This window comes from Pocillopora verrucosa, chromosome 6 (genome assembly GCF_036669915.1).
Source record: "Pocillopora verrucosa isolate sample1 chromosome 6, ASM3666991v2, whole genome shotgun sequence".
NCBI lineage: Eukaryota > Metazoa > Cnidaria > Anthozoa > Scleractinia > Pocilloporidae > Pocillopora > Pocillopora verrucosa.
In genome coordinates this window covers 8,228,450-8,255,864 of record NC_089317.1, presented here as the reverse complement: position 1 = coordinate 8,255,864, position 27,415 = coordinate 8,228,450, and the positions used below count along the sequence as shown (strand labels likewise).

Here is a 27,415-nt window from a genome sequence, read left to right as displayed (position 1 = left end):
CGGAAAATAACGAAAATGTCGAATTACCTGACACACAGGTATTTTGTGGTAGATTATGTGTGTTGTGCGAATAAATGTAACCAAAAATAAACTGTATTGGTGCCACGGATACCTGTTAGTACAAAATGCAGACAGCAGACTGCAGACCGGATACAAAATATTGACTGCAGACTGCAGAGTGGGTACAAAATGCAGACTGAGAATCTGAAGAGTTTTTACGTCTGGTATATAATAACATGTCATCTTACGGCTTACCGAGCGTCACGCAATCGCTTCTCCGCGATCAGCCTTCACGATTATTTGCACTATTGTGGAAAATTCCAGGCCCATTTCTTGATGAAAATCAATCGTAACATAATTTCAAGCCTTCAATATAGTTTTCTTACTTTGCGCGCGAGTTGGTTGGTGTGATGTCTGTACAGATTTTACCAACGTAATAAAAGTAGATGACGTGAATAACAGTGATGGTAAAACCACAGGCGGCCCGAGCTCACGTCTCGAGGAAAAGCCAACGATTAATTCATGAACGCGTCACGCTTTGTCTGACTCAGTGTTAAGTTACTAGAGGAACCGTTGAAAATTTGAACACGTTATAAGGAATAGTATAGGGAACGAAATATGGTCGATTTACAACGATAAATATTTCGAAATATGAATATTTTACACGTAAAATCAATAACACTTACATCCTGTGTGTCCGTTGTAGTTTCAGGCGATTTCTACTGTTTTAAGATTGCTTAACCATCACTGTTATTTATGTCTTTTGACAATCAAAAATCAATCAATCAAAAGCCTCAAAACGATTGAGATATGATATGGCAAAAGGAAATGTGAGGTCTGAGCAGAGAATTTACTGAGACTGAGCATGCACATCATCTTATGGGAGAGGTAAGATAATAGAAGGTGAGGGTATGAAGTCCACCTGCAACTGCCAGTTCCAATTAGTAATGTTTGGTTAATCAGAAAAAAATATAATGCTCTCTTTCCGATATTTAATAAGGTGTCTTTTTGGAGCTATGACACTTCTCTCTGTATTAACTTAAGCATAACATGCATTTAGGGAAATTTATATCTTAACACATATTATTCTCATTTCATTCCAGGGAAGTGGCCTATCTCAGCCTGTGGATGACAGGATCATCAGACAAATTGAACAGCTGGTCAAGTTGGGAGTGAAAGACACCCATGAGATGCAGAGACACCTGACTGTCTATGTAAAAAATGAAATATTAACAAAGGATGAAATCCAACCATCTCCCTCAAACCGTAGGTTTAAGCTGAGCAATATAAGACATCTCCATATGGCTGGAAGTAGATGAAGTCCTCTGGGCTTGGTGCTTTCCACTGGATAACTTTTTCTGCCACACTATCTTGATCAATTTTAGAGAATCTGTGTTTTATGGTAGCCTGATACATGTGGCTCCTTATGAGATGCAGAGACACCTGACCGTCTAAGTAAAAAATGAAATATTAGCAAAAGATGAAATCTAACCATCTCCCTCAAACCGTAGGTTTAAGCTGAGCAATATAAGGAGCCACATGTATCAGGCTACCATAAAACACAGATTCTCTAAAAATTGATCAAGATAGTGTACACATGTACAATTTATATGACTCTGAGTGTATAATATAAACATTGAACTACATAGCTTAGGTTTTACAAAATAATAATAATAATAATCCTCACCCTATGTTATGTCATGGTAACACTGGGTGAGGTAGTATAGGCTAGCACATTCATGAAGATATTTAATACAAAAGGAAGAACATACTGTTTTTTTTTTTTACAATGACTAGATACAACCTTTTTTATTTCTAGCGCTGGGTAAAAGCATTCCGCAATGCTATCTCCATCCACACCACAAATGAGGTAGAACAGCAGAATGAAGAACTGAAGTATAACTTCCTGGCAAGCCATCACAACAAGTCCCTCAGTGGCTTCCTCTCTGTTCTTATTTCAGATTTTCTCCCAGACAAGTATGCAAGGTAAGGTATTTCTAAAAAAAGTGGAAATATATCAAACACAAAGACAACATTACTGTCACAATAACAAAAAAAAAGAAAGTAGTAAAAAGAATTGATTTGCAAATGAAGACAAAAATATAACATAATGAGAAACAATCACAAAGTACAAGCTTCATCAGTAACATGAACTCTAAAATTAGGGAAATTTAACTTTTGAGTTTGGAGTTTGTTGTCAATGATACAGTCTTGGAAGCTATCGATAGGTACTGTGTATTGTATTTTTCCATCTTTATCAGTGAGATTGTATTATTTTGTCTAAGGATTGCTATTTATTGCCTTCAGAAAAGAACACAAGATGCCATTCACTGTACCATCCCTTCTGTACCAAGGTGCCCAGTTATCTCCACAATAGGCCAAAACCTGTCATTGATACGGCCATGCACAAGATAACACTTGCAGAAGAGATACCAGCTTCTGACATCAAAACAACAGACAGTGATGGTGTGTTCAAGGTGAAAAGCCAGGATGTATCTGAAAGGTAGTACCTGGTATCTTTTGAAAATGAAGTCCAAAAGCCTTCTTGTGAGTGCCATTTCTGGGTGTGCAATCATCTCCCATGCAAGCATTTCTATGCCATATTTAGGCATTATCTAGAATGGGGATGGGAGAAATTGCCCCACCATTACACAAATTCCCCTTTGCTTACCCTGGATGAGGCCATTATCGGACAACCAACCAGCAGTGTCATTTCACCCCAAAGCTCTTCAGTTGATTATTATTTTCCAGAATCTTCACTGCCCACTTGCAACATCCAAACTGAACCCATCACAGTACCTACATGTACATATTATGCAAACCTCCCATAGAAGAAATGTTCCCCTAAAGCATTGGGCAGTAGTTGCAGAGAAATTCTCAGTGAGATAAGACAACTAACATTCTTAATGGATGACAGAGAAGAACTAGAGAATTTAAAGGCAGAACTGCAGGGAATTCACCAAAGGTTCAAGAATGTGGCACCCTCTGATGGTGGTTTGCGAGTAGAAAGGGGGGAATCCCAACCCAAAAAAAGAAAGCTGCAAAACCCTGACCATCCCCACAAAAAACTGCCTGACATTACAAAGAAACGGCCTAAAAAACACAAATACAGTGAACGTCATGGTCCTAAGGCAGCAATGAGGAGGAAAACATTTCAGGTCCATGTAAATGTTCCCACACCTAATCAAGTACCAGTGGCCACTACTCAGGATTCAGCAGCCCTGACAATGATACCAGCGACTGCCACCCAAGTACCTGCTGCTCCTACCACAGTACCACCAGCCACTAAAAGAGTACCAGCAACTACCACCCAAGTACCTGCTGCTGCTTCCAAAGTAGCAGTAACTGCCACCCAGACACCAACAGCCCCTAAAAGAGTACCAGCAACTACCACCCAAGTACCAGCTGCTCCTTCCACAATACCAGCAACTGCCACCCAAGCATTACCAGCCCCTAAAAGAGTACCAGCAACTACCACCCAAGTACCAGCTGCTCCTACCACCATAACAGCAACTGCCACTGAGACACCACCAGCCCCTAAAAGAGTACCAGCAATTGCCACCCAAGCATTACCAGCCCCTAAAAGAGTACCAGCAACTACCACCCAAGTACCAGCTGCTCCTACCACCATAACAGCAACTGCCACTGAGACACCACCAGCCCCTAAAAGAGTACCAGCAATTGCCACCCAAGCATTACCAGCCCCTAAAAGAGTACCAGCAACTACCACCCAAGTACCAGCTGCTCCTACCACCATAGCAGCAACTGCCACCCAGACACCACCAGCCCCTAAAAGAATACCAGCAACTGCCACCCAAGTACCAGCTGCTCCTAACACAGTAGCAGCAACTGCCACCCAGACACCACCAGCCCCTAAAAGAGTACCAGCAACTGCCACCTAAGTACCAGCTGCTCCTAACACCATAGCAGCACCTGCCACCCAGATACCACCAGCCCCTAAAAGAGTATCAGTAACTGCCACCCAAGTACCAGCTGCTCCTACCACAATACCAGCAACTGCCACCCAAGCACCAGCTGCCCCTACCCAAGTTCCAGCCACAACAAAAGGTCCAAGACAAGATCCAGTGAATGATCGTACGTTGTCCAGCCCTGCAGGATCAAGCAGTTATGGGACCTCCCCTATCCTGGTTGTTGTTGGTGACGATGATTCTCAAAATTCAGTAACATGGCTCACAATAGATAACGGCTAGTCTAATGACCCTCAGTCCAAACTTATATTATACAAAGGTAGCAGGGACAGCATACTGAAGCACACCTATTGGTTACATGACTCGGAAATATATGCAGGCCAAATATTGCTCAAGAGGCACTTTCCACTTGTTGATGGACTCCATGATCCAGCTATTAAAGGCCCTATGGTTATTCCTGCCACATGAGAGTTCATCCAAATTGTCAACATTAGGGTACACTGGGTGTGCATAAGTACCCTTGGGTGTCAGGCTGGCATTGTTAGAGTATTTGACAGCTTGTACAGTAAGCCGAGTTCAGTTGCAATAAACCACGCTTGTTGCATGCTGCACCATCCTCAAAATACAGTCACTTTTCTTAAAGAGCAATTAAGAAGCACAAATAAGTGGCATTTCATTTAACTTCTACACCTGACTATAGGGCTTGAGACAAACAGTAGCCAACTAGAGACAGACTAGCAAAAATTCAGGCTGGTAGGTTTTAGTCTCTTTGGCTGATGAAAAACAGTTATTCAAACAGTATTTTGATAAATATCAAACAGGGCATAGTTGTCATTTGCTATCACAAATGTGAAAGCTGATCACAGTGTGGATGACAAAAGGTAGATGTCTCAAATTTTTTTTAATTTAACTTTTCCAATGCCAACAGTTTTGAGAGTTTCAACTGCAGTACTCATGAGCTTTAATGAAGCATGTAACAGTACATTTGCTGACAATTTTTTTTACCAAAACCTACACAACAAATTAATTATCTGAATAGTGAAAAATTTATTTTGGCTAAGCAAATCTGACATATCACTAGCCAGTAGGCTAAGCCAGAGTAAATTGTAAATATTGAGATGACTTTAAAGTTTTGATGAACCACCTGCAACATGTTATATATACAACAGTATGCAATGTCATATTCATTGTACATGTATGACATATTCTGTAATTAATATGCTTTACAAACAACTCTGTCCATAAGGCCTCATGCATGGGGTAAGTTGATTTTAAAAATATCTTACACCAGAAGGTTTCAGTTCTTATTATATGACTGAGAAAATTACTTCATTATGATTGACTTATAGCAGGCAAATTTATCCTTAATTTTTAATTTGCACTGCAGTGCTAATTGATGCAAGCACATTTGTAATTTTCTCAGTCATATAATAAATGAGTAATCGTATCGGAAAGCTTTAGCAATTAAGGATTTACACTACTTGCAATATTTGAAAATTCTTTCAAATTGCACTTGCTTAAAGGCTCATGCAATTTTGATAGAATTTTCAAATATCACTTGTTGTGCAAATCATTAATTACACTCACATTCATATGATTATCAATACAAAATCCATACCCCAGGGATACATGTACACCAGAGACATAACAATCAGTCAGATGCAGGGTTGCCCAGTGGGCATACAATGAAGGTGAAGAGGCAATGATTTGATTGGTACATAACTTGCTCTGAATTTGTTGTTCTTAACCAATTTTTTCAAGTAATGTTTTTCGAGTAATTATTATTAAGATACATGTAAGCTTATAAATTTGACTGAAGTTTTGACACAGAAAAATAACACTAATATTGAACAAAGTTCCATCACTTAAACAAAGAAGGCCAAAAAACAGAGTGTATAAGATAGACACTGAACTACATAGCTTAAATTTCTCGAAATAATAATAATAATCCTCACCCTATGCTATGTATTGTCCTGCGCAAAGGTCCAAAGAACATCGGGTGAGGTAGATCGAGAATAGACCAGCTCGTGGGTTCCTCCGGAAACATCCTTTTGCTTGTTCCGCAAACTGCTGAACTGCTTATTAGTCTGCAATTCCGTAAACCAAAAAGATGCGTGGCCTAGTTTGAGCTTACAACCTGCAATCGCCCGCAACACGAACTACTCGTTTCGCGTTTACGCCGCCATGTTATTCCGAAGAGTTTAAAGTGCAGTCAGTAGATGACGTCATCGGAAAATGCTAATCACTCGGGTCTTCTTCGCCAGATACGTTACCAATGTCGACCCACTTGGAATGGCATTTGGGATTAGCCCTGGGATTAGCCAATAGAATACCAGTATTTTCGAGTTGCTCTAAGCAATCAGTCAAAATTCTCCTTTGTTGCTCTCAAATCTTGAAGACCAACCTTTGTGTCAGGTTATGCGATGTAACCGAGTTGGATGGATCTCTGTGTAGAAAGATTTATTTAACGTTTATGAGGGGACGATTTTTTGCCAAGGTAAAGTTATCCATTTACTATATACTTTCCAACTTGATTCCTGTAACTAATAGCGAGGGAAATGTGTCTTTCGAGCCAAATTGTTTAACCTTGTGGCTTACTGCTTGAGGATGTGACGGAGACGTACGTGCATTTTCGAACCATTTGCGAATTGTTACTTGATATCTCTGCATTCGCCTGCTTTTGATGCTTGTTTACTCATTCCTTACCATTTCACCAAAGCGCTTCCTAACCATATGGAATCCTTTATCGAAAATCAAGCATTTAGAGCGTATCCAAAATGGCGCCGAAAACGGTGCTATTTTGGATACGCTCAACCTTGATGGGAAATAAAAATGGCTGCAGTAGGGCCGTATCGCTTCGAGCTAGAACGTGCGTGTTGCCGATAAGAACCGGGCGTCCAATGTTGATAGTAACGATGCGTCTGAAAGACTTAGCAGTTTGAACTGAACGACTGCGTTCATACTGAACTCAGAGAAACTGCAAGACAGTGCATCTGTTGTCTCGAACAATCCAAATCGGGAAGCGGGTTTACGAAATTTATCTCATGAACATTGTACTTTTCTGCTCCTTCAATATGCATGCAACCAGGCATCACTTTGCCAGAACCTTGCCAGAATCTGAAGTGTTATAATTCTCTCATATCGAACCTGACCATAATAAAGGTTCGACCTTCTTTCTACTTGGTTTTTTATAGTATTATAAGTGTTGTTTCTTTTCTATTTGTTTGTTTTTTTTTTTTTTACAAATTGAGCTATCACCCAACTTCTTGTAAATAAAGATTGATGATGTTAGTTCAGAGAATTTGGCATTGGATCAACTAATAATCCCATAATTGATATTCTTCTCAATTCTCGTCACCCACCTGCTTAATATTGTTTAATATTGTAAGGAGAAATTCTGTCTTGGTCACTTGTGGGAGTAAAAGGGTTAATAATCGCTACAAAATGTATCTATCTTGCCAAAACATTTAAACTCTGGGCTTAGTGCTTCTGTTAACACTTTTTGTATTTTTTGGTTGTATTTTTGGAACCATTTACTCATTGGTACTCAGTGTATTATATATTCACATTCAGTAGTATTTGCCAAATTTTACTAGATTTGCTCAGAAAGCTAGGAAAATTCTTAAGATAATATCTTCTGTGTTGCGGGACAGTGAAACATGTAATTATTAAAAATGAGATGTAGAGAATTAGCATCATGACAAAGATGTGTGAAGGATTATTCTTTCACTTGAATTATGTCGTGTATTTCCTCATTCCTATCAGAGTATAATTCCTCCAGTGGCAATTAAATTATAATATGATTCAGATGGCTTCTTGTTTAACCCTAAAAAATGCATAGTAAACCTTTAATCCCATTGTGTCTACCAAAATTTACTATTGTCACTTGGACAAGGTTGAGAAAGATGGTCGAAGCATTTAACCAAGCAAAAGGAGTATTTTAGAAAGATAGTGGCCTCATAGAATGAAAAAAGGTCCTCTCATTGTCTGCTTCAGTAGTGCTCAGCAATAAGTTGACAGTTTTGACCTGAAACTCAATTCTCAATCCTTGAAACTTTTAAGAATCAGGGATTGAGAATGGAGGATCAAGACCCTCAAGAAACCTTTTTTCAGGATTTTGATCCGCAGTTTCAGGGAAATGATTTCATTCTTGCAAGCAACACAATAGCAAAGGACAAAGCACTTGAAACATGGATTTGTGATTCAGAAGCCGCTTGCATGTTAGCAAATATTTTTATTTCACACTGGACTTAGATGAAGTATTTCCAATCTCTAGAATAACTGATTCTAATAAAAACAGTATATTGACCAATTTAAATGTAAGCGAAGATATTCCCAGGGGTTTGAGAGGAGGGGTCTAGTTTTGTTGATGTAACATACAGAAGAAAAATTGTTGATTATCATGGGGAGGTCATTCACATATATTCTTCACAGAGGGCAGAGGATACTGCCTTTTGGGAGTCCATGGGTTTGAAATTGAATTGTTCAGACAATGGATGGCTTCTCAGTACAAAGGACATGTATAAAGGAGTGTTATTTTGTTTGCAAACAAGAATATCAATCTTATTTACTATTGCAGGACCCACAGATTTAATAAAAGGCATTAAATTTATCTGCTAGAGCTTTTTTGTTCTTGCTGTTGATTTTTTGTCTGTGGCTTAAAGCATTGTTGTATAGAATTGCCTGTAATAATAATAAGCATTTCTTTATAGGAGAAATGTCTTCATGGCTTCTGTTACACCATATCCTTGTACCAAAGAAACCTCAAATTATGCCCAGCTGTGTCGCCTTCTTGTTGAAGTTGGATCACATGTTCTAAGGAAGATCTTTGATAGGGTATGTCCACCAGAAAACCTTCAGGCAGTTCTGACTAATCCCACAAACCATGCCAAATTACAAAAACTTCAAAAGGAGAGAGTTCTGAGTATCACCCAGTGGGAGAAACTGTATCCTGTAGTCAAACGGTCAGTTTTCTCAGGGGACTTTGACAGCTCCCTACTGCTACTTCTTCTGAGGAATATCTTTGGTCTGACTCTCCCTGTCTCTGGCTGGAATAACCTTCCTCCAGGATCAGACACCTCTCCAGAGGCTGACATCATTCGCATCAAGTTTTTCAGGGACAGAGTTTTCAGTCATGCCACTAATGCTTCAGTTGATGATCCAACCTTTAGTATTTACTGGAACAACATCAAAGACACCTTTCTGCGTATTGGAGGGACCTGCTATGAGGAAGTCATAGATGATCCTACATTCCATCGTATGGATGCCGATTTTGAAGAACACTACCAAGAGCTTCTGAGAGAGTGGTTGAAAGATGATGACTGCATCACAGACAAATTGCATGAAGACAAAATTGTGAAAAAGGCCAGAAAGGAAGGGGACATGGAGGATTCCTTTGACATTTATGAACCAAATTTATGGGAGAGAGGTGTGTGCAATTTTTTGTTAAAGCTGAGTTTTAAATTAACTTTGTAGAGGCAATAATGTAAGTCAGACTGGATCGTCAGATGAAATGAATTTCTTGTAGATTTTTTTTTTTTAAGTCACAATTATGCGTAATTGAAGTTCTGAATCTTTATTCCCCTGATATGTCAACTGTATCCATGGTTTTCTTTTTCCTTCATCATCTTTCCTATCTTTTGATTTTCATTTGGGTAAGCTACTTATTTGTCACATGCAAATGACTTGAAAAACTACAACCTTCTTTTTCAGAGGCAGTAATAAAGCTATCAAAAAATCGATCAGCACAGACTGGCAATAGTAGCCCACCAGAGCTCAGTGTCAAATTTCCAAAGTTGAGCGATCTTCCTGAAACCTCATTTGCTTGGAGCAATGTTGAACTTCCTGTTGACATTCTTTTATTAACAGTGGAGGAATGTGAGTTCTTAAGCTGCTTTGCCTATCTGAAGGAACCCTTTAAGAGTTACCACATCGATACTGGCTATGTGTACTTTGGGTGCATGGGTGATGATCAAGGAAAGAAGACAAAAATTGCTTTGATGAGGTGCTCCAAAGGTCCTGATGTTCCTGGGGGTTCCTTGTCTGTTTCAAAAGATGCCATCTTACTACTGAGACCCAAGGCTATTTTTTCTGTCGGTGCCTGCAGTGGTTTGAACAGCAAAATGGTCAAGCTAGGAGATGTGGTTGTTTCAGCAAAGCTGATAACAGCTGCACACAAAACTCCCCCCAGCAGAGATATTGGTAACCTGATCAAACATGTGGCTGATGGGTGGAAGGCACCTTTACAAAATTCTGATGAATATAATGTCAAAGTGCACTGTGATGGGGTGGTTCTGAGTATCTCAGAGGCAAACAGAGATATGATTAGGAAACATCCTGAAGCAATTGCAGTTGAAATGGAAGGTGGAGGTGAGAATCATAATAATACAAATAATTGATGAGCCAAGCACTTTTGCACATGTAGCAAATGTTTTGAAAAACACTGCTCTGGTATTGTCTCTGCTGGTCCAAGCATACACCATATAGCATGCCAAATTTGCAGGAATTATATATTTTGTATTTATGGTGATTTTATGTTTGGCTGGGGTAGGAAAATTTTTTTGTTGATGAAGGTGACTGAGATGTCTACTGGATAACCAAATTGAATGTGCTCCATCAGGATGTCATGAATTGTCTTAAATTTGTCATCTGAAAAATGTAGAAAGCATCTTGTTAGATAATGTGAGAGTTAAGGAACAGCATCACAGTCCTTGTTAACTCTAACCAACAAAAGTTTGTCTTTTAAGAAATGTTGAAAGTTACTTATGAAACAAGGTGAAGCCTGAAGAATTATTTTAGTCTCTGTGTACAATTTTTTTAAATTACTGGTTGAAAAAAAAATAGATTTCAGTACTAACATCTTTCTGTGATGTTAGTTTTGATTGAACAATTATTGTTAGGATGCTAAGAAAATGGGCTTCATATGTAGTTAACAGACACGAGTGTGGTTTTTTTTTCTCTTCAGGAGTGCATGTGGCAGCCCATGATTTTAATACAGAATGTTTGATAGTCAAGGGCATCAAAGACTTTGTAGATGAAACCCAGTATTCAAGTAAGAAATGGAAACAAATTGCTAGTGTGATGGCAGCCTCTGTTGTGGCCAACATTTTGAATGATCCAGTCATATTCCAAGATTGGCCTCACTTTAATGCAGGTATTGCTTCCTGTCTCAATCTTTCTTTTCTTTTTGCAGGAACATATGTGATTTTGATCTGTCTACATGTATTCCTGTACATATCACAAATCAAGATGACTTAACATATTTCCTTGAATTAGCACCCATGCTTTAATAAGCACCTCCCTTGAATAAACTTTCCCCCCCTTCTTCCCTCTTTTTCATAAATAGTAGAAACACAAGGAAAACCTGTTTCTATTGCTATGGACAGTGGGATCAGTACAGGAGAATAGGAAAAGTTACTTCCAGCTATCTATTTCCTTATGCTTACAGAGTTCCTGTACACTATATTTGCTAATCTGTTCTTTTAATATTTGTCCTATTGTTGTGCTAACTTAATAAGATCTCCCTTGAAGCAACATATATCTTTTCTGCCTCTTTTCTGGGGGGAAACTTGTGGGTGCATTGAGGGATGCAATAATGAAGGACAGTTCATTTCCATGACTTAGGAGAAGACCTGCAAATTTTTCCTATAGTTAGCTAAATTTATATGAAACAGCCATAACTTTGAAAAATAGATATGTAGATGTATGTATGTATATCTTGGCCAATTTACAACACATGAAATTGTCTCAAACCTCCCAGAAGTAAATTTATCCGGTACTACACAAGTTTTGATTTTGAAATTGTTGGGAGTAATAGTACATGTTTACACACTTCCATATTGTTTTGCACCATGTTTGGACTTAGAAGTTTGGGATCAATATCTCAATATCAGTATCTGGGCAACTGCCCACCTACCCCTCCCCTAACTCAACAACAGTCAATTGACAACAACTTAAGGTTAATGTTGGGTTAGGGAAAGGGTAGGTGGGCAGTTGCCCAGATACTGATATTGATCCAAAGTTTTTCCTACTAAATTTTTAAACAAATCAATCAAACAACAAAGTGTTTTGGCAATGAAAATGGTTCAATTTAGTAACTCTATATTCTCTAATTATTTCATTTAGATACCAGTGAATCATACACACCAGGTAAGATTAAGTTTAACATGTTTCCGTGAGTGATAGGGTTAACTAGTAAGTTTTTGCAGCAAGAAAACATTTGTATATGGAGATTTGCTACACACAGGATATTGTCTTGTAGTGGTTTTGTAGACTGCCTGTGGAAAGCCTTTTACTATTCTGCAGTGTTGGATGGTTACCATTATACTGAATCTTTCCATGACTTTTGGGACGCTTTCGAGCAAACTCAGAAAGTGAGACCTACATTTAGAATACCTTGAAATCTCTTGCAGGTCTTTTAATCGACTTTTACCTTTACAACACAAAAGTTGATAAACAATAATTAATTTAACAGGTACTATCCATTTGCAAAGGAGATAACAGAACGATGAAATAAGAAAAATTATACGTAAAATGTTACCCATTCACTCAAGCCGAATGTACTGCTTTGAGTGCCAATTTAAAGGTTGGCTATAATTTATGATCAGTGTATCGTGGAATGCATAGACTTTGAGATTCTTTTCTTCCTGCGGCTTTTAGTCTTTGGGTTTTGTGTTTTTCTCTGTGGGGCAGACCAAACCGACTCTTCTAGTCAGATTTGCCAGTTTGACAAGTGTGACAGACAAGAAACTTTAAACCCATGACCCTATACTCAATTCCATGTATTACCTTCAGTTGGCTTCAGTTGGTAGTTATGAATTTCCTTCCGTAAGTTACCAACCTGACAGAATATACATGTAACATGGATTTATCATATAAACTACGATGTTATACAAGGATTTCCAGCCCTGAGAAATACCGTAACAACACACGTGAAAAAATACGATATTTTTTTCACGTGTGTTTTATATCGCCAATCAACTGTTGACACGTCACTCGCCTTTCGCGCCACTCGATCAGGTTGATGAATGAACGGCAAAGCCTTCACGATTCTCGATACAAGGTAGTTTGTCGGAACTCTCTATGGATTAAGAAGATGAACAAAATAATACATAGTTGCTTGTAGATATGGAATTTCACAATTCGTGTTCAACTTGAAGATAAATTTCATATCTAGCGCGCCCATGTCTTATTCTCTATGTAGTGTTAATTAAAATATTTTAAATGGCGCAGAACCAAACAGATTTGAGCAATTATAATTTATAAAAAATATTTTTTGCTCGCGCGCGATTTTTCTAAGCGCATTACGTCATCCAATATGTCCCAGTTAAAACTGGGGCATATTCGAGGGTATACCCAATGTTACATTCCCCAATTTTCAAACCATTTGTCTACTTTGGTGAAAGAGGTCGTTTAAAATTTAATTCAAGTTGAGAGACCGTTAACTCTTTAACTCCCAAGATCTCATTAGTAATTCTCCTTACTGTCTGCCATACAGTTCTTGTGATGTTAGTTTTGGGAATTTGGTATTGGGTCAACGAATAATCTCCTCGCTGATACTTTTCTTTATTCTCCTCACTTGTCTGCTTGATATTGTATTGATATCGTAAGGAGAAATTCTGTCCTGATCACTTATAGGGGTTAAGCAATTGTTTCAGAAAAGAGACATGTTTGTTTGTTCATGAAGTCGCACCCGAGAGAACTGAATGAAATTTGGTTTGTGTAGGCGAAGAAAGATTTGGATTGCAGCGTTAACGGAAATTCGTTAAATGCAGGATACCAATTTGTGCTGTTTTTGTAGATTTTGTTAACGTCTATTATTCTGCGGAGTTGAATGGTTACCATAATCGTGGAACTCTCCGTGATTTTCCTGAGGCTTGGCTTTTAAGATAAAAGTAAACTTACATTGCTGCAAGGCGAATTATCACAAGTTCACAACCAGGTTTCATCTCCAGATTAACTACTTGATGCACGAGTTGGTCATAGGTACTCTTTGATTCAAAGTGTTGCTGAACACAAGAATTTGGCAATTGGCGAACATCTCGCTACAGCGCTCGATATAAGCGATCTTACTAAAAGCCCTTTTATAACTCCGTTGAAATGTCAGAGCAGGTTTGATTGTTTAGAATTTAAATCATTTTCATCAAAAAAACTCAAACCTAATTTAAACGAGCAAAAGTTTTTGTTTATCTTTATTATTTTTATTTTCAATACCTATTGTTTTCCTCAACTCTTTTGGCTGCATAATTTTATTGCTTTTTTTTACTTGATAATGACATTACGTCAACGTCGAAATGTCGTATTATAGTGTTTATAAGAAATATTTTATCGCAATTTTTAGTTATACTAGCTGTAACGATTTTGTCTGTGATGAAGGAAAAGCAGTTAGCATAGTCTTAGCTTGGGCCTCGAGAAACTCGTACGCTTCTCTCCTACTCTCCAAACTTCCAGCATGCATCCATAACTCGATATACGCGCTTAGCATGAACCAATTCTCTATTTTGATGTGTTGATATGTCCCAAAAGTTTTGTTTAATATACGATTTTTTTAAAAATTGTATTTAAAAATTTTCAACACAAAGCTACGGGTTTTCTCTCTCCATTGAACCTTGTTTTTATTGGAATCTTTTAAAAGTAAACGCTCTTTTTCTTTATCAAAAATGTAAGCATCAGTTAGTGACCTTTTTCAACCCAACCATCCAAAAAATAAATCTTGCATGCATAGTCGTTTATTATCCTTACAGAATAGCCCCTTTGTAACTCGTGGATATGCGATAGCGAAGAAACGAGTTGTTGTGGGCACTTTGGGATATGCAAATTGCGCAGACTCGTTGTAATTAGTCTTAATCAGTCGTCTCCGAACTCGAGATCTATCCTTCCGAAGAAGTCCGAAGTCCTGGCGCCATTGTGATTGCATCGATCGTTGCGATGTTTATTGTCTTTACACGGCTGTTTCGACATTTACTGAATTGAAATGGACTTCGAATGTTTCAGATTAGTGTTATGATCAACTTAAAGGCCAAATTTGAAGGGTCTTCGAATTGTCCATGCGCTAAACATAACGAGGAGCAGCGAGAATCCCGAAGAGTTTGTGAGTGACAAAGCGAGCTGTGAACATGGAAATTCCCACCGAGACATGAACCCATGACATAAAAATTAAGGGCTCTTGGAGCCAGCTCACTCATGTTATGTCTTAAGTTTGCATTTATTTCTTAGACTTGCTGAATATACACACAGTTGAATTCGGTTCATGTGAACTTTCAAGACTTTTGGAATAAATTTTCTTTTATTTTTGGGCAGTTATGTGATAAGAAAACTTGTGCATTCGTCGTGATGGGAATTGAAAAAAACGTTGTGTGGGCTGAAGGTGGGATGGGCAGAGGTCATTAGGCAGACTGTCCTTTTTGTTGGTGTGCGTGTGGTTGTGGGGCGGAGGGTGGGCTGGGTGGGCATGGTCAGGCATCAAATGTTGCTCTAGCAGCAAAATATTAGTAACCCTCACTTTCACGATCATTTGCACTCTTGTGAAACATTCCATGCCCGTTTCTTGACATGTTTTGTTTTAAACAAAGCGGCCTTTGCATTTGGTTTTTAACAAAGCGGCCACAATCGTTCTTGATGGAATTTCAAGCCTTCATTTAATCTGATTTTCACATTAATATTTGCGTAGTCACAAAACCAATGAGAGGTAAAACCACCAGAAAAGTAAACAAATGGCCAGTCACGAAGGTGAAGCTTCGCTTTTCCGTTTAAAAATTCGCCGGTTGGTCATGTAAGCCAAAAACAATGCTAGGCACATATGTGAATCAAAGTGCTCTGTGAGCAAACTCGTGAATTGAAAGATGTCTTTACATGATTTTTTTGGATTATGTTTAATGTTATCTGGTTTAGGGAATTTTGTGGCTGATTGTCATATTTAGAGTACTAGCAGTAGTTTAGTGTTTGTTAATGTAACAAAGAAACGGAATAACGTTGGGATAAGAAGGTATTACGATTGAAATGATCATGCTATTACATTTGACAAGGGTGGATAATGTCATGTGTTTTAAACATATATCATTTTTTTCTGGTTCAAAAGAAAAGGTTGGAAGTAAATGTGGGTGAAAAGTGAAATTTACTGTCTATCATGTAAATGTTGGAAAATCAAGGCAATACTAACATAACTAAGCCCAGACTGCCACCGTCATTTTGGATTTCAGCCTGGGTAGATTTTGGTCACGTGCGAGGCAACGTATAATCAAGAACAAGATAGAATTTCATTTCAGGCCTATTAATCAATTTTGTGGTGTATAACTTTCGCATTTTAGTACTTAAGTGCCGCTCCCGCTAAGAGCGGTCCTCTCGACTTCCCGTCGGAAAAAAGGTTTTCTTTTATTTTTTGCCCATGAAAAGGGTTTAGGACACATGTTTCAAAAATAGTTTAGTTGTTTTCCAATTCTCTTTTTTTGCATCGCCACAAGCCAAAAATCATTTTTGGCCAGACCACCTCTGTGAACAGCGATCGAAAGTGTCAATTTCAAATATTTTGTCCAGCGCGCAGCGACTGCAATAATGTAGCTCACGGAATTCTATCTTGATACAAGTTACAAGGTGTATTCAGTTAGTTCACAGACAAAATATGGAAACTTAAACTGAAATATTTTTCATACCAGCGTGATCAGAGGAGACCCTCCTCTTCGACCTTAATTTGCATATCAAAAATTCACTATTTGGTACGAAAGAATTCTCAAAATGCAGGCGTTAATCGGGCTGAAAAAGTATATCAGTGATAGTTCATACATCAATGAGGTCACGGATTGCCTCAAAACCGCGGGTATATCTCTAGCTTCCATCCACTAACTTCTTAAAAACAACGCAAATCCATGTGTTTGCTCAATTGCGCTCGTGTCAAAGATCATTTGCATGATTCTTGGAATTGACCAAGATCTCCTTTTGACATTTCAAACTTCGTTCGTTTATCTTCTACGTTGAGGATTTTAGGTTTTCACAGCAACTGAATTGAGATTAGATGCCGAGTTGTCCTAAAACGCTGCGTAAACGTGATCGGTCGTAACGCTTGCGCGCTTGCGTGACTTACAAAGTAGACAAAGGTGATCGGAAGGCGCATTCTCGATAATTTACGTTGAAATATCAGGTCATGAACTATGCACAGTGTGGAGAAGATCAAAATTAAAGAATAAAATTTGGTACTCTGGTCATAACAGACTTATCGCATTGCTTAAAAGGACACAAAAACAAGTTAAAATAGGTTGCAGTGTTTATATTTACAAAACAACACGCATACACTCCGAAACAATTCTTGCAGTTTCTCCTTCTCAACTAAACCTCTTTCTGCAAATTTGTTTCCGTCATTGATGATGTTTCACTCTTATGGACCACAACGGTTTTGAGCGACAAACTCGACATTTCCCTGCGACCATCAAAATCAACTGGACAAACCCAGCTTGATGTATTGCGTGACGTTGCCACATTGTTGAAGTCGCTGCGCGCTAGACAAAATCTTTGAAATTGACACTTTCGATCGCTGTTCACAGAGGTGGTCTGGCCAAAAATGATTTTTGGCTTGTGGCGATGCAAAAAAAGAGAATTGGAGAACAACTAAACTGTTTTTGAAACATGTGCCCAGAACCCTTTTCATGGGCAAAAAATAAGAGAAAACTTTTTTCCGACGGAAAGTCGAGAGGACCGCTCCTAGCGAGAGTGGCTCTTAATATTTGTTTTGAATCTTCAAATTGTCTTGAAACTTAAAAGAAAATTGTTCTTTAAACATTCCCTGAAAATCGGTAGCCAAAATTATTTGTTTAAGTGTTATTTGATTTTCGTGTGAACCTGTAATTTCGTCAGTCGCCGGCACCTTCTGTTGCTTCAGACAGAAAAAACACACGATACGAAATGTAATGATCGATTTTGTCCCAAATCTCACGCCATAACAGAAAAAGCTTTTGAACAACAGACTCCGAGCGCTTTGGAGTAAGTGATATTTTTAATGAATCTTCGTACTGTTTTCAAGTTCAATTATTGCAAATTACAATTTTATGAAAAACGAAGGTTGTTGTCTTATTTCAGTGTGAATCCTCGCATGCCTGCCAGTCGCTAGTGCCGCTTGTTGAAACTAAAACGAAAAAAAATAAACTCTTTTCAGATTATTATTGGCTTCATTTTCACCCTGCTACTATCCTTAGCAACAAAGGTCGCCATTTCGTTTGTTTATTACTCGCCAGAAACTATCAAATGCACTCAAAAGCCTAAAATCGAAAAAGAGTCTATAGGAATCGACCAATAGAGCGAGCGAGCGAGCGAGTGCCATTCTCCACATCACATCTACAACTCGCTCATGCGCGTGCGCGCAATTCACGACTTAAAAATCAGGGTGTGTACACCCCTGAACGTTGAAAATATACACCTTTGCTATAATGGCGGAAAAAACCATGAGAGACTGGCACTAGTTACACAAAAATGCACGAAATCGAGGCCTAAAAGGCACGCTTTCACATAATGCCGTCTGACGCGGACAAAAGCTTACAAACAAGCTCTAACTTCTTAACTGAAGATGATAACTGGGGTTTATCCCTTCAAAGGATGCCCCTTTTCACTAAAGCGGAGATGAACAGACTGGCGCGAGCAGACTTTCGTTGAGGCCACTATTTGAAAATATTTCCCCCCTTCTCGACGCATAGCGTGACACCAGCTTTCTCACATGTTTGTCTTTGGGAAAGATGAAGTAAGAAATCTTTGAATTGTTTTCATCGCGATATCCTCTAATAGTACATAAAGGAACGCAACAGTGAGTTGGCACCATAACTAGGATATGAGATATCTTTTAAGATTGTACTCGGTAAAACTAGACTTTTTTGGGCTTAAAATCGTGGTTAGAAAACTTTGACATGTCTTCACGTGTGCAATGTTTACAAATTCGTGCCTTTGTTGCCTCGTTTCCGTGCACTAGTCACCAGTTCAAATTCGGTCGGCGCCATTATGGCAAATGTGAATATCAAGTCGAAGGAACAGTTTTGGTTTCGGTCCGCATTTTTATCAACAAAATGAACACGTCGGTTAAAAAGATGGAACGTATGGACCACGTGCAAAGCTGTCAACTGTTTCTCGAATATTAATCGTGTAAAATATTCGATAGCCGCATCTCATTTACATCTGCATCTACTTTTGTTGAGTTGGTAAATTCTGTCTAGACATTACACCAACCAACTCGCGCGCAAAGTGAGAATACTAAATGAAGGCTTGAAATTATATTAAGAACGTAGTCATCAAGAAACGGGCAAGGAATATGCTACAATAGTGCAAATAATCGTGAAAGATGATCGCGGAAAAGCGATTGCGTGACGCTCGGTAAGTTGTAAAATGGCATGTAATCACGTATTAGACGAAAAAACAGTTTAAATTCTAAGTCTGCATTTTTTACCCGGTCTGCAGTCTACAATCTGCATTTTGTACTGACCGGATTGGTATTGCTGTTTTTGTTCGAGCGAACCTCAAGTCCGGACCGAAATATTGAGGCTCGGAAAAAAATCCAAGCGAGACTGTCTTGGCCGCTATGATTGATGTGTGGACTGTATTTTGAAGAGCTCCTGAGGACAAGCACAATGATAGAGCAATGATTACTTTATACCAACTAAAGACAAACGCAAATTCGCGGCTTCACAATATGGCTGCTTCTGATACCCCTGTGCGTGTCACAGCGTGTGTTGAAATGAACCCGTTACGGGTCCCCTAGGTGTGAACATTTCGTCTTCTTGATTCAAGTTGCATTTTTAGAAGTTTGGAAGTGTGATTTGAGGTCATTATTTTTATTAAACCATACAAACATTTTACTTCTTTCTACGTAAGTGTCTGAGCTTCATATTAATTAAATTTCACTTTTACTTAGTGGGGAGGGGTAGGATGCGAGACTACTTCCGTTCACGATCCCTAATGCAACTTCCGGGGGGTTAAGGGTTAAAATTCCCAGAGATAGGTTAACAATGTGCCGCTGGATAGGGTCTCATTTTCACTACTACCTTGACTTTTTATGGCGTTGCATTTTCAGCTATTTTCAAAAGAGTTACTTGAGTGGGGTGACACATTTTTAAGATTTTAGGCGTAAGGAAATTATGGCAAGCAAGAATTCATAAACAGGAAGATTCATGGGGAGAAAGGTGGTAACTGTAGTTTAATATTTAATAAACGGCTCCCATTCCATTCCGGTCTTGCCCAAAAGCGGACAAAGATTGGGTCTGTAATTGGCCACAATATAATCTAAAATAAGGCAGAGGTTCTGAGAAGCCAGCTGCACATACCCAGCTAAAAATGACCCAAGAACTCCCCCCCCCGGGGGGGGGGTTTCCATCACATACTCGAGTACCATAATTTCTATACTTGCAATGGTTCTACTTTCTATCTTTTTTTTAACACCTTAGTTTACTGATAGCAACTTAACAAGTATATTTCTCTTTAATACTTTATCCACGAGTTGGCCACAGGCGCCCTTTGTTTCTTTTTAGTGTCGTTTTTTGACGCAGGCCTCTAGTCGAATTAATTGTCATTTTTAGTATGAACGGAGATAATAAATCGGCTTATGTAGTTACTCACCTTAACAGCTGGAATATCTACCTGTTCCTGTCTGCGTCGTTCGTTTATAAAAATCTTTCAAGCAATTTAATATATCTCTTTATACGAGGAAATCGAAAAGTTTGCAGATGATTCGAATTTTCTTGATTAGAGAGAGTTCGGTACCCCAGAGTGCCCAAAAATCTGCTGAAATATCGAAAAATGTCTTGTTCAAGTCTTTGGTCACGCCATCGTAATAATGCACGTTTATTGAAAATGATCGGCGTTTTGTAATTTAACTCAGCCGACTTTAACATGTTGCAAATGACCTAGAAGTGTAGCAGTATCGTCAGAAGATTTAGGATTGTTCAAATTCCCTTGAAAGAGGGTACAGCAATCGCAGTCTGGATGATATGCACATGATTTGAGGTATATAGTTGTAGTTACGTCAAGTACGTAGACCTTCATGAAAGCTGATCAATTTCTTTTAAAGATGACAGGCAGAAGCGATAACTCCCTTCGAGATGTTACTCATAATATAACATTCTTCCTAAGCCACTGTTTCCCTCTTAGTTTTCCCTCTTAGCTTGTAGTTGTATATAGTTTATAAATAATATTGAAATTGCAGGATAGCATATTTTTATTTCATTTTAGCTTTTTTCTGGAATATATTAGCTCTACAGCTACACTGAATTTCGAGCTTAAATAAAGTATATGTACGTACGTATGTATGTATGCAGCCATGTACAGTCCATTTGTCTGAAATTTTTGTTGTTGAGAACGGTTAATGTAAACATCGCCAAAGTTTGCCGCGATATTGGATTATTGAGCCCTTATGAAAAAGAGAGGCCAGTCTGAAGAGATTTTTACATATGTTAAAACTGGAATACTATAACATAACCGACTAGGTGCTTAGTTTCAGGTCCAGAATCGTTGTTGGAAAGGCGAATAATGCAGGTGGATATGTGTTTACGGAACAAAGTACGCTATAAAATCGATAACGATGCATGCGATATATGCTAGTACGACTTTTTTTGCATTAATCAGAGTAAACCATGAGCGTAAGGTCTGTTTTCTCTTCAAAGTTTGTGTATTCATTGCGCTGTCCTCCAAACAAGGAAACAGCGTAGAATAAGAATTTAAACCGATACGTAAGCTGCTTGTCCTCGTGTTCAGATTATTTGTAAATAGTTTTCCTCTTTTCTTTCAGCCGTAAGTGCCCACACTGCAGCCCTAAAATCATCTATTCTGGGCCAAACGGAACTCCAGCATATGCTGCTTCCCTCTCGCGCGATTTCAAACGCAAAAACAGATGAAATATTCATTAATCCTCTCGTACAGCATGGAAGAAAAGTCCTCGTCAGGAATGACATGACAAATGCATGGAGTGAAGAGCTTGAGTACGACGAAAAAGTCATCGGTACTCCAGTTGAGCACTGCGATAAGATATTTATGGGGATGAGTGATGACCAGGAGAATCCTAATTCTATTCTTGTCATTGGAAAAGCTGGGATTGGGAAATCTCTGTTTTGCCAAAAGTTGACTCGCGATTGGGCCAACGCTCCTCACGCGAAAGAAAACACTGAAATCCTTAATTTAAAGTTTGCCAACTTGCTTACTTTCCGTCAATTGAACATGTTTGGAAACCACCCTGTGACTTTAAGAGAAATCTTAAACTGTTCTTCGGTCATGGATGACTTTACATTTGATTACATTGTAAAGCATCCCAAGGAAGCTATGATCATCATCGATGGTTATGATGAGTATTCTCAGCAAGACTACATCGCTGAAAATTTAGAAGAACAGTATCCCAATAACGCTAGATGTAAAATGCCAGTGGCCGCATTATGTTCAAAGCTTATCAAAGGAAAAATATTGAAAGGGGCTATCGTCATGATTACCTCGCGACCTTATGAATCGGACAAGATTGCAGGAATTCGTTTTAAGCGGTTCGTGAAAATTGCAGGATTTTCATCAGAACAAGTTAAAGAGTTCATTGAGAAGTACTTCAAGAAAAACGAAAGTATGAAGAACGCTGTACTTGAACATGTCATGAACAATGAGCACCTAGTCAGGTTTGCTCATATTCCTATCCTCTGTTTTTTGTTGTGCTTCGAGATGGAGTATATCCTCACCGAGTCAGAAAACCCTCAAGACCTTCCTGTGTCAGCAACCGACATTTACACAAAACTTGTGGATGTCTTTGAACTTGAGTTCAACGTCGAGTTAGGATACAGACAGAAAGAAATTCCTGAGCAATTCAGGCCCCCTCCTGTCATCAAGAACATATTGGAGAAATTATCAAAACTAGCGGCAAAACTGCTGCTTGAAAGAAAGCCAACCTTTGATGAAAGCGAGATGGAAGGTGATTTTGAACTGGAAGAGGTCAACATACTGAAAGGTAGCGGTCTTCTTTACTGTGGTCAGCCTTTCATGACTGCCTGGGGTACAACTACGAGACACTTAAGCTTCGCACATCAGACCGTCCAAGAATTCTTGGCCGCTCGTTGGTTTGTAAAGGAAAATTATGTTCCAGACGAGAAATGCTCTGAAATGGTTTTCCAATTCATGGCTGGTGTTACGCAAAGTGGGGGAAACGAGAAACTGATGGAAAAATTATTAGATTCACCCTTCATGGAATCCGCTCTTAAAATGATGTGTCTGAATGAGTATCAAAACAAAGAATTCGCTAAAAAGTTCATCAGGAATAATCCCCAAGCGTTTTGTATTTCTGACGGCGTCATGGTGTTGCAGAATTTATCAGATGTAGACTACACTGATGCATCATTTGTGTTGGACATAATCAGTGAACTAAATAAAGAGGAAGCTGGAGAGGCACAACACAAATGTTCTGATAAGTTCGTCACAGTTAAGGAGTTAGAACTTAATAGTTCACAGCTAACACCGTATGGAATTCAACGAGTCTTTAATTCACTGAACAATGAACACTGTCATGTGTCTGAACTGAACTTATTATTGAGTAACTTGACTGATGAATGCGTTGATGTTATTAGTAGATTAGTGGTAAGGAAGTTGACTACACTAGGTCTGGAGAAAATTGAGATCACTGATAAGGGTTTTGCCAGTCTATGTGAAGCTTTACAGCATCCAAGTTGTAAGCTAGCCACACTAAATCTGTGGGGTAGTAAGATCAGTGATACCGGTTTTGCCAGTCTATGTGAAGCTTTACGGCATCCAAGTTGTAAGATAACCACACTAATTCTGGTTGATAATAAGATCAGTGATACTGGTTTTGCCAGTCTATGTGAAGCTTTACAGTATCCAAGTTGTAAGCTAACCACACTAAATCTGGGGGGTAATGGGATCAATGATACCGGTTTTGCCAGTCTATGTGAAGCTTTACAGTATCCAGGCTGTAAGCTAACCACACTAAATCTGTCGCACAATGAGATCAGTGATACCGGCGTTGCCAGTCTATGTGAAGCTTTACAGCATCCAAGTTGTAAGCTAACCACACTAAATCTGGGGGGTAATGGGATCAATGATACCGGTTTTGCCAGTCTATGTGAAGCTTTACAGCATCCAAGCTGTAAGCTAACCACACTATATCTGGGGGGCAATAAGATCAGTGATAACGGGGTTGCCAGTCTATGTGAAGCTTTACAGCATCCAAGCTGTAAGCTAACCACACTATATCTGAGGGGCAATGAGATCACTGATACCGGGGTTGCCAGTCTATGTGAAGCTTTACAGCATCCAAGTTGTAAGCTAACCACACTAAATCTGGGGGGTAATGGGATCAATGATACCGGTTTTGCCAGTCTATGTGAAGCTTTATAGCATCCAAGCTGTAAGCTTACCACACTATATCTGGGGGGCAATAAGATCAGTGATACCAGGGTTTCCAGTCTATGTGAAGCTTTACGGCATCCAAGCTGTAAGCTAACCACACTATATCTGAAGGGCAATGAGATCACTGATACCGGGGTTGCCAGTCTATGTGAAGTTTTACAGCATCCAAGCGGTAAGCTAACAAGACTAAATCTGGGGGACAATGAGATCACTGATACCGGGGGAACTTATTCGAGCTATAGTGCACAAACACAAACCTGGTTTTGAACTTGAAGTGTAGAAATAAAAATATAAGATGCACTTCCCTTAAAAGTGGGTAGAAGTATTAAAATAATTAACATAAGCGTACTTGTTATTTTGCCAATCTGTGTCATTGGTTTCAATTTTAACCTTGATTTTGGTGTAGAAAAGTTACTAAATGGTTAGAAACAAAGTATTTCTAAATATTATTGATCGTTGTATAACCTAAAGATGCGGATTGGGCCTCTGCGGGAGTCCATTTAGACTTTCGAAAGTAACTTTGTACGAGGTGTTAGAATCATCCTCTTTGTCGTGAAAAAGTCTTTCAATTAAACGCGGCGAATGAATTTTTCAACGTCTTGCTTGGATTTTGGAAAGTTTAGAGCGGCAATGTAGAATTTGTCCGCTTGGTTCGTTACATTTTTGGCACAGCTCTGTGATTCTCGTAATATTAAGTGAAGATTTATTTTGGGCGCACTGAATTTGGAATTTTAGAATGAGAAAAAAGCGATGCGAGGAAATTGGAGCGAAAACCCTCAGGAATAACTTTGGAATGAAGATATCAGCTGATGAAATTTATGTGGCTACAAAACCTAGTTTTGGCGAAAATTAAACAGTTGCGCTCAAACCTTTTTCCTCGATGTCTTTTTTCGTTGTGAGTATTTTCGGTCCCAGACTCCCGTTTCCTATTACCAATTTTAGTAACATCCATTTGGGATTGCATTGCTCTTACTTGCTAGGTTTTGTTGTTGGTCCAGAAGGCTTTCTCCTTCCTCCTGCCCAGTCACCTGCAAAATTGAAATCAATCTCGACTTGGTCACGGCACGTCTTTTCGCGCATCGGGAAGTTGTCTTGCATTCACTCATTGGGTCATGTGACACTCACCTTTTTTCTGATTGGTTGTGGTGTTAACTCTGATTTCGTTAAAACAAGACTCACTCAAAATATCCTCTCAGATTCTAAACTAATGTGCGTAAAGGTGATTTCAAGGACTCTGAGCCTTGTTGCATGGCATCTTTACCGAATGTCAGCCGAAAAGCAGCACCCTGATTTCCTGTTCTCCTAGTAATGTCACTCAGAAAAAAGGTCTTAAGGTTTAGGTTTTTAAGCTTGGTCAATGTGAGGGAAAGTTTGCCTGTTACAAAAAAATCGTGTAGGTCATTTGGATAAAATTGTTGCCCCGGGGAGTCAGGAATTTGAACAAGCCAATCTTCAAAAGTTCATGCTGATCAAATGCCCAGACGGTTGCCGGGGGGGGGGGGGGGGGGAAGGGGGGGGAGTTGAAGCTTTAAATTGATCGACACATTAGCACAAATTTAAAACATGTACCTGCCACGCTATGAGGATTCATTTGGAAGTAGAGAGAGGTTTACTTGGTTGGTCGGGGGGGGGGGGGGCACAACGGCGTGTTCTGTATTGTTATAATTGATCGCGCTGGATCCCTGGCACGAGTTATTTTACTTTTCACCGTGAAAAGTTTATCGATTCTATCTCGGTGCGTCGCAGAGGATTTTCGTAAGCAGCCTAGAAACGTATTTGAGCAGCAAACTGTTTATAGGAAGGGGCGTTTGTCGAATGATATTTACAATCAACGCCATAATTAAGGAGAGAATATTCACGAACTGAAACGCAGAATTACTGCCTCTACTTTTACGTTTAGAAAGCAAGACGAATAGGAATTATCGTGATTAAAGAAGATGTATGCTTTGTAATTTTTTTTATCGCCGACAACAAAAATAAATGAAGTTATTGTACCTGACATTTCGAAAGTTTTATGTCTTTAAGATGTTCTAATACTTTGATATAGAACACTGTCATTCTTCAATCTTGCTCACTAACCTGACCACTTATTTAAGACACAGCAAAGACTCGTCCATCTCGTTTACATCTCTTGGCAATTTTTTTAGGAAAAAATTCGTTCCTGATCCAAATAATAGTTCTTTGCAATAACGTTTATGAACAACGCAGTAAGGTTGCGCCTGTATGAGAATTTCTATGGGGGTTCATTGTTAGCCGTAAGATGGCAAATTATTTATCCCTCAGGCATAAAAATTCACCAATTATAACCGTTAGTCGTTAACCATCGTTAAATAAGTTAACCATAAAACCGTTATAAATTAATCATTGGTCGTAAAAACCTTCACTCCCCCCCCCCCCCCCATTGAAACCATCCTATACAACCCACTTGGCCAAACTAGACCACATTTAAGGACAATTGGTCAACGGTTAGGTTACTTTGAAAAGTTTCATAACGGAGGCAGTGATAGATTTTTGCTTGTATTTGTTATTGATTGTAAGGATAAGATTTTCATGGTTATCTGGGGCATATTTTTCCTTTTAACACGATACAACAGGGTTCTTCGAGTGTTATAGGGGAAAAAATGCTGCTTGGTAACAATGAGTCTTCTTTTTGGGGATGAAAATTGGAAGGGTGTTTTCAAGGTCATTCAAGGTGCTAACTGCATTGCTCCTCCTTGCACTTTTGATCAAACTTACGTCAAAAAATAACTAAACTCCTCGTTCCAGAAATCCTCCATCAGATTTTTTCCTTTTTCCATTGACATAAAGCCAAAAGACAAAAATAATATCAGTGTTTTTATCAAGTTTTCATATCTAGTTTCAGGAAAAACTGGCCAATGACGCAAATGTACCGTTTAAAAAAATTCCTATCTCTTGAACGACGGTTCCATTTTCTACAGTATTTGGACATTTGAATAGAATTGTCGATTGCTAATAAAAGTCCACCACAAGTAAACGGGAATTCTTAAAGTAATGTTCCACAGTAAGGTAGGACTAGGGGTGTATTGAATAGGTTCGAACTTAAAACATCAAACACAACTGATATCAACATATTTTTACTTTGTCGCTACGAATAGTTGTTGTGCCTCTTGTAA

The 27,415-nt window shown here is 38.8% G+C and overlaps 2 protein-coding genes and 1 long non-coding RNA gene across 4 annotated transcripts; 2 read left to right on the top strand and 1 right to left on the bottom strand.

The window, feature by feature from the left end:
- Positions 1–1,259: 1,259 nt before the first annotated feature.
- Positions 1,260–6,141, bottom strand: LOC136282037 (uncharacterized). Its single transcript, XR_010718055.1, has 3 exons — positions 5,885–6,141; positions 1,805–1,997; positions 1,260–1,451 (listed from the first exon to the last, which is right to left on the bottom strand). It is a non-coding gene; the product is annotated as an uncharacterized lncRNA (long non-coding RNA).
- LOC131779386 (NACHT, LRR and PYD domains-containing protein 9-like) lies at positions 1,852–24,855 on the top strand. Of its 2 annotated transcripts, XM_066169126.1 has the most exons (7): positions 1,852–1,986; positions 2,308–2,503; positions 8,642–9,357; positions 9,642–10,298; positions 10,894–11,082; positions 12,054–12,077; positions 21,679–24,855. In XM_066169126.1, exons 1-7 carry the CDS (start codon positions 1,980–1,982, stop codon positions 24,267–24,269), a joined length of 4,380 nt encoding a protein of 1,459 aa, XP_066025223.1. In that variant the 5' UTR covers positions 1,852–1,979; the 3' UTR covers positions 24,270–24,855. The 2 variants fall into 2 exon arrangements, with proteins under 2 accessions (XP_066025223.1, XP_066025224.1); XM_066169127.1 differs by lacking the exons at positions 1,852–1,986; positions 2,308–2,503 and adding an exon at positions 6,222–6,426.
- LOC131799791 (uncharacterized) lies at positions 2,498–4,552 on the top strand. Its single transcript, XM_066169179.1, has one exon. The coding sequence runs from the start codon at positions 2,907–2,909 to the stop codon at positions 3,900–3,902; it is 996 nt and encodes a 331-aa protein (XP_066025276.1). The 5' UTR covers positions 2,498–2,906; the 3' UTR covers positions 3,903–4,552.
- Positions 24,856–27,415: the final 2,560 nt, after the last annotated feature.